Below are 8,459 nucleotides of genomic sequence, written 5' to 3' on the forward strand. Positions count from 1 at the left end.
ATATTGAGATGTTTTAATCTGGTCATGTGGGTATCTTTAAATGTAAGTCAAAATTACCACAAGAAATACAGCTAGAATATTGAGATGTTTTAAACTGGTCATGTGGGTATCTTTAAATGTAAGTCAAAATTACCACAAGAAATACAGCTAGAAAATTGAGATGTTTTAAACTGGTCAGGTGGGTATCTTTAAATATAAGTCAAAATCACCACAAGAAATACAGCTAGAATATTGAGATGTTTTTAAACTGGTCATGTGGGTATCTTTAAATGTAAGTCAAAATTACAACAAGAAATACAGCTAGAATATTGAGATGTTTTAAACTGGTCATGTGGGTATCTTTAAATGTAAGTCAAAATTACCACAAGAAATACAGCTTGAATATTGAGATGTTTTAAACTGGTCATGTGGGTATCTTTAAATGTAAGTCAAAATTACCACAAGAAATACAGCTAGAATATTGAGATGTTTTAAACTGGTCATGTGGGTATCTTTAAATGTAAGTCAAAATTACCACAAGAAATACAGCTAGAATATTGAGATGTTTTTAAACTGGTCATGTGGGTATCTTTAAATGTAAGTCAAAATTACCACAAGAAATACAGCTAGAATATTGAGATGTTTTAAACTGGTGATGTGGGTATCTTTAAATGTAAGTCAAAATTACCACAAGAAATACAGCTAGAATATTGAGATGTTTTTAAACTGGTGATGTGGGTATCTTTAAATGTAAGTCAAAATTACCACAAGAAATACAGCTAGAATATTGAGATGTTTTAAACTGGTCATGTGGGTATCTGTAAATGTAAGTCAAAATTACCACAAGAAATACAGCTAGAATATTGAGATGTTTTAAACTGGTCATGTGGGTATCTTTACATGTAAGTTAAAATTACCACAAGAAATACAGCTAGAATATTGAGATGTTTTTAAACTGGTCATGTGGGTATCTTTAAATGTAAGTCAAAATTACCACAAGAAATACAGCTAGAATATTGAGATGTTTTTAAACTGGTCATGTGGGTATCTTTGAATGTAAGTCAAAATTACCACAAGAAATACAGCTAGAATATTGAGATGTTTTAAACTGGTCATGTGGGTATCTTTAAATGTAAGTCAAAATTACCACAAGAAATACAGCTAGAATATTGAGATGTTTTTAAACTGGTCATGTGGGTATCTTTAAATGTAAGTCAAAATTACCACAAGAAATACAGCTAGAATATTGAGATGTTTTAAACTGGTCATGTGGGTATCTTTAAATGTAAGTCAAAATTACCACAAGAAATACAGCTAGAATATTGAGATGTTTTAAACTGGTCATGTGGGTATCTTTAAATGTAAGTCAAAATTACCACAAGAAATACAGCTACAATATTGAGATGCTTTAAACTGGTCATGTGGGTATCTTTAAATGTGAGTCAAAATTACCACAAGAAATACAGCTAGAATATTGAGATGTTTTTAAACTGGTGATGTGGGTATCTTTAAATGTAAGTCAAAATTACCACAAGAAATACAGCTAGAATATTGAGATGTTTTAAACTGGTCATGTGGGTATCTTTAAATGTAAGTCAAAATTACCACAAGAAATACAGCTAGAATATTGAGATGTTTTAAACTGGTGATGTGGGTATCTTTAAATGTAAGTCAATATCACAAGAAATACAGCTAGAATATTGAGATGTTTTTAAACTGGTCATGTGGGTATCTTTAAATGTAAGTCAAAATTACCACAAGAAATACAGCTAGAATATTGAGATGTTTTAAACTGGTCATGTGGGTATCTTTTAATGTAAGTCAAAATTACCACAAGAAATACAGCTTGAATATTGAGATGTTTTAAACTGGTCATGTGGGTATCTTTAAATGTAAGTTAAAATTACCACAAGAAAAACAGCTAGAATATTGAGATGTTTTTAAACTGGTCATGTGGGTATCTTTAAATGTAAGTCAAAATTACCACAAGAAATACAGCTAGAATATTGAGATGTTTTTAAACTGGTCATGTGGGTATCTTTAAATGTAAGTTAAAATTACCACAAGAAATACAGCTAGAATATTGAGATGTTTTTAAACTGGTCATGTGGGTATCTTTAAATGTAAGTCAAAATTACCACAAGAAATACAGCTAGAATATTGAGATGTTTTAAACTGGTCATGTGGGAATCTTTAAATGTAAGTCAAAATTACCACAAGAAATACAGCTGCCAGTTTTTACAATATTTTGATTTAAGAAATCTGGTAAGGATTGCATAATTACTAAATTTTGTGAAAGCATTGTTCAATTAAAACAGCACTTTCATCTTGGATGCACTTGATTTTGATTGGAATGACATTGACAAAATTCAGTGATCACATTTAGAAAACTCAATTTTCTTTCATTTTGTTGGTCAAAATATAAAAGGGTCCTAGATATATTTTATGTATTTTTTTCTTCTTCATAAGATCATGATGTATGTAGGATTTAAAGTCAATATGCCTTGACTGGATGCCATTTGATATGGTACAGCACTAAGCTGTTTCTGTTGTCCACTCTTTACCATGTTTCTCTGGCATTAAAAATTAACTAATAATTTTGTTGTTATCATAGCATTGAAGTTTGGAAACTTTCTGAATCCCTTTTTTCTAAATCTTTTCTTTGATCTTTTTGTGTGACAATTTTCCATCACAAGCTACTTGAGTCAGACTTGTTTTTTTTTAGTTCAGGAGAGAGATTCCCTATTATTAAACCCCATCATCATTGTTATTGCCCTTCAAAATAGTGATTACCCTGTAACAGATTGTCTAAGGTCTTTCAAAAAAAGTATGTTTCTTGGCTACATCTTATCTCAGGAAAGTCTCATTTCAATGAGATTGTAGCCAAGAAATTCCTTTTCAATTTCAAAATCATAAATAAACCTATATTTTTTTTAATTTAACTACTGATACTGTCATTTGCATTTACGACACCAACAGAGTTGGTTAGTTTTAAAAGGGAAATTATAATTTTATTCAAAGAAGAAGCCATGAGAATTTGTATATAGATAAAAAGATTTGGTTTGAGTGCCAATGAGACAACTCTCCACAAGAAACCAAATGACCTAAAATAAAAGAAATTTAGGTCACTGCATGGCCTTCAACAATGAGTAAATCAACACGCCATAGTAATCTATAAAAGACCTCAAAATTACAAAATTTAAAACAATTTAAACAGTAAACTAACATCCTGATTTTTGTACAAAACAATCAAAGAAAAGCAAATATGATACACAGCAACAAAACAACAACCACTGAATAACAAGCTCCTGACTGGCTGTTACAGTATCCCAGTATCATATGTAGATTTATGTAGGAAACATTTATAAACTGTTTAAATATTGTTTATGTTGACAGTTAGCTGCAGTTTACATGTTTGAGTATGTTGCCCAAGGAAGTGCAGCTAAAGTGAGACCAAAGTCTGAATACAATAAAGGATGTCCTGAATTATATGCCAGCCTGTCATTGTGTTATCAGGTAAAGTGAGACCAAAGTCTGAATACAATAAAGGATGTCCTGAATTAAATGCCAGCCTGTCATTGTGTTATCAGGTAAAGTGAGACCAAAGTCTGAATACAATAAAGGATGTCCTGAATTATATGCCAGTCTGTCATTGTGTTATCAGGTAAAGTGAGACCAAAGTCTGAATACAATAAAGGATGTCCCGAATTATATGCCAGCCTGTCATTGTGTTATCAGGTAAAGTGAGACCAAAGTCTGAATACAATAAAGGATGTCCTGAATTAAATGCCAGCCTGTCATTGTGTTATCAGGTAAAGTGAGACCAAAGTCTGAATACAATAAAGGATGTCCTGAATTATATGCCAGTCTGTTGTTGTGTTATCAGGTAAAGTGAGACCAAAGTCTGAATACAATAAAGGATGTCCCGAATTATATGCCAGCCTGTCATTGTGTTATCAGGTAAAGTGAGACCAAAGTCTGAGTACAATAAAGGATGTCCTGAATTATATGCCAGCCTGTCATTGTGTTATCAGGTAAAGTGAGACCAAAGTCTGAATACAATAAAGGATGTCCTGAATTATATGCCAGTCTGTCATTGTGTTATCAGGTAAAGTGAGACCAAAGTCTGAATACAATAAAGGATGTAATACAATAAAGGATGTCCTGAATTATATGCCAGTCTGTCGTTGTGTTATCAGGTAAAGTGAGACCAAAGTCTGAGTACAATAAAGGATGTCCTGAATTATATGCCAGCCTGTCATTGTGTTATCAGGTAAAGTGAGACCAAAGTCTGAATACAATAAAGGATGTCCTGAATTATATGCCAGTCTGTCATTGTGTTATCAGGTAAAGTGAGACCAAAGTCTGAATACAATAAAGGATGTAATACAATAAAGGATGTCCTGAATTATATGCCAGTCTGTCGTTGTGTTATCAGGTAAAGTGAGACCAAAGTCTGAGTACAATAAAGGATGTCCTGAATTATATGCCAGCCTGTCATTGTGTTATCAGGTAAAGTGAGACCAAAGTCTGAATACAATAAAGGATGTCCTGAATTATATGCCAGTCTGTCATTGTGTTATCAGGTAAAGTGAGACCAAAGTCTGAATACAATAAAGGATGTCCTGAATTATATGCCAGCCTGTCATTGTGTTATCAGGTAAAGTGAGACCAAAGTCTGAATACAATAAAGGATGTCCTGAATTATTTACCAGTCTGTCATTGTGTTATCAGGTAAAGTGAGACCAAAGTCTGAGTACAATAAAGGATGTCCTGAATTATATGCCAGTCTGTCACCACTTTAACTTGATATTTTAATATTTTATTGTAGGCAGGTGTATTTGTATCCAGATCATCAGTACAGTTATTTAAAATCAAGAGAATAGAAGTTCTGTCTGTATTACAACTGATTAACATGATAGTATGGCTGACAGATGTCCATGTAAGTTTGGGGTTCTATGAGAGGTAACATGTCCAAGAAAAAAACAATAATTATCATATGGGAGTACATGTAAGTTTGGGGTTCTATGAGAGGTTACATGTCCTAGAAAAAACAATAGTTATCATATGGGATGAATTGATTCTGAGAAATTTTGTAACGATTTAATAAAAAAATTAATTTTATGTAATAATTATGCTTGCTGATATGGATTACTTTTAAAAGAGGGACGAAAGATACCAAAGGGACAGTCAAACTCATAAATCTAAAACAAACTGACAACGTCATGGCTAAAAATGAAAAAGACAAACAGAAAAACAATAGTACACATGACACAACATAGAAAACTAAAGAATAAACAACACGAACCCCACAAAAAACTAGGGGTAATCTCAGGTGCTCCGTAAGGGTAAGCAGATCCTGCTCCACATGTGGCTCCCGTCGTGTTGCTTATGTGATTACAAATCCGGTAAATAGTCTAATTCGGTAGGTCACATTCATAACTGCACATACTTTTAAAGTCCTGATTTTCCTGGCAATAGTGAAAATAACAAAACAACAATCTTTATTACTCAATTAAAAGCTTATATCCTTTAATTTATTATGTGGGAAGCCTTAACCTACTTATTGCAAGATACATGATTGTTCAGTTTCTTAAAGGAATTCAAAATCCATGAATGGAAGTAATTTGGGAGCTGTTTACATTGCACCTATGTTCACCTTTCACCTCCAATTTTGGGTGAGATTCATTCTGACAGTTGACTAGTTTTTATCTTACATAGATGTGTTGTGGCCTGTTGTTTACTTGGTTTTCTGGAGGCCATTATCATATCTATTCTCTTTCATTAACAATTGCTCTCATGATATCTTCTCACTTTTTTACATTGCCATGTAAATCGTTGATTGAGGACATTAACTATAGCATCTCACATAATAATTATTATGTAAAACACTTATTGGAAACATTATAAAATAGTTCAATACAATACAATACAAAACAATACATAGAGTTAGATAATTAACATAAAAAAAAACATACTAGATGATATGTTTAGAAAATTACGATTTAAAATCGCAATTTTTAGAATGATAAAACAGATGTTTTTTTTACTCCACAGAAAAAATCTTTAATGACATGTAACTATATAAAAAAGAAGAAAGAAGAGAGAATTTTTGAATGATGTCCAAATTGAAGAATACTATGCAGTTTTATGTTTTCAATTTCTAATCAACTGTTGTTTTTTTTAAATTTTCAGACCAAGTTTATACCAGTTTACTTATTACCAGCCTATATGATATATGTAGGTTTGTTAGGTGGAGCTTCTTATGTCAATATATTCTATCTTCTACTGAATGATGACAAGTACCCAACCAATGACAGAGAGTTATGTATCAACATTGCTGCTTTGTTTATAACAGTTGGTAAGTATGAAGATAACTGATATATAATTTAGTGCCACCTACAAATACATCACTGTTTTGAACCCTTCAAAATTATGAAAAAAGGCTAAGGGTTGTAGGAAAACATGTATTTCACCTGCAACTTCTGCTGTAATTGTAAAAGTACATCATGGTTGACTGTTGAAAACTTTAGTTTTTAAAATTGGGATTTAGCTTCACATGCTATTTATTAAAATTTTGTAACGTTTCATGAAGATTTGACAAGTTTGTACATTATATCTAACTGCATTATAATTCTTTTTGAAACTAGAATAATTATATAAACTAGTGTTTAACTTTTAAGTCTGCCTGCCATCCAAATATTTCCATGCAAAGTATACTGCAGACATTGAGTATACACATTCTCAAAATATGTCAGTGTATAATTTTTGCCTATTATGAATATATATTGTATTTCATTTTTACAGGAATCGTGTCAGGAACAGCTGTAGAAACCTTGTTATTCCAGACAGCATTGAAAAATGATTGATTTGTGAAAACTGAAAGAGTAAAACATTCCATTTGTGTCAAATTCAGGGTTGTCAAATACTGTAAATTCAGAAATATTCTGAGGTTTTTATTAATGAGTATAATGCTACTCTTGCAATTAAGAGAGCATTTCGATATCTGGCACATATGTATATGTATATAGCTTTTCCTAAAATTGCAATAATTATTCTAGAAATAATTAAACTTACATTTTTGTACATTTTTCAGCAATCACAATTATCAAAGTTGCATTTTTGTACATTATTAACAATGGCAATAATTAATGCACTCAATAATTTCTGAATTTACAGTACTACATTTGATTTGAACCATGAGATTAATTGTTATGTACATGACAAAGTATTTTATTTTTGTAATTTTTACATATTATTGAAAAATTGTGCAATATTGCTAATATGTTAAAGGCATGAAGAAAAAACAGATCCTTTATTTGGAGTTAAAAACATTATTTTTTTATTTACTATTTATAATTATTTATGTTTTGTATATATATGCTGGTTGGTTTCAATATGTTGTAGTTTTAATGTGAGTTATTTCTCTTGGCAGCAATGTAAAAGGTGCAAATGGTTGATTTTCTTATTTGAAACAAGATTAATAAGAGATCTGTACTAGCTTGTAGTGAAGAAAAACACAAGGCTTATAGAAATTAACATTGTTCTGAAAACAACTTTTTATACTTCTATCAGTCATTATAATAAGTTCACTTTGACTGATTTACAAAGACATGTCCAACATAGGGACAAAAGGGAAATAACTCATGCAAAAATTGTGTAAATCAGAAACTTGCCATTGTTTATTTTGAGTATTTGTATGAGGATATCACTTTGTAGGTTTGATAATTTTAACCATAACCTTAAAAAAGAAACAGACAAACTGCATTATATATGTCCTTTTTTTAAAAAAGTAATTAAAGATTCCTTTTGGAAAGGACATAGCATAAGAAAAGAGACATTTATCACCTGTTTCACACAGAATATGATTTTTTTAATGTTTTACAAGGAAGTTAAAAAATGTATAGTTGACTATAAAAAGATCAGGACCTGCTGTCCCTTCCTGATTATGTGTGCCATACAATTGTGTATGGTACTTAGTTGCTCAATCTTCAGTTATCTTGGTTATGTTTTGTTATATTATATTTGACCACATTTTAAAGCTCACTTATGCTCATTATAAAAATATTGACAAATAAAATGCATATCCATGTTAAATGTGCATAAAGCATGACATGAACAAATTATTTCTTAATTTAGACTCAATCTCCACTTATAAATTGCACTTGTTACATTATTGTATATGTAGAATAGTATTCAGAAATATGTTTTCTGATTGTTTTTTTATCTTTCACTAAAGCACAATGTTATCTACTGTGTGTTTATTATTTCTATTTGCCTTGTTTTGTATGTAAAAAAGGATTGTTTTCAATGAAAAGTTGCTTATTTTGTCACTAAGCTATAGCAGGATGTCATTGAGTCCAACAAATTTTAGGAAGCTACATACTATTTGTACTTCCTAGAAAATTTGAAAAAAAAATTCATGCATATCCATTGTATTGAGAATATATAAGTACATGTATATGATAAACAGGAACTTG

The 8,459-nt window shown here is 30.9% G+C and overlaps 1 protein-coding gene across 2 annotated transcripts in view; it reads left to right on the forward strand.

Moving 5' to 3' along the window:
• The window catches only part of LOC134685127 (battenin-like), a 28,986-nt gene extending 20,754 nt beyond the window's left edge, over nt 1–8,232 (forward strand). For both annotated transcript variants that reach the window (XM_063544591.1, XM_063544592.1), the window contains exons 12-15: nt 3,376–3,495; nt 4,811–4,921; nt 6,175–6,340; nt 6,787–8,232. In XM_063544591.1, the coding sequence (XP_063400661.1) occupies nt 3,376–3,495; nt 4,811–4,921; nt 6,175–6,340; nt 6,787–6,848 (459 nt within the window). In that variant the 3' untranslated portion in view covers nt 6,849–8,232. The remainder of the gene's footprint in view (nt 1–3,375; nt 3,496–4,810; nt 4,922–6,174; nt 6,341–6,786) is intronic.
• The last annotated feature ends 227 nt before the right edge of the window (nt 8,233–8,459 follow it).

This window comes from Mytilus trossulus, chromosome 9, assembly GCF_036588685.1.
Source record: "Mytilus trossulus isolate FHL-02 chromosome 9, PNRI_Mtr1.1.1.hap1, whole genome shotgun sequence".
In the NCBI taxonomy this organism is placed as follows: Eukaryota; Metazoa; Mollusca; class Bivalvia; order Mytilida; family Mytilidae; genus Mytilus; species Mytilus trossulus.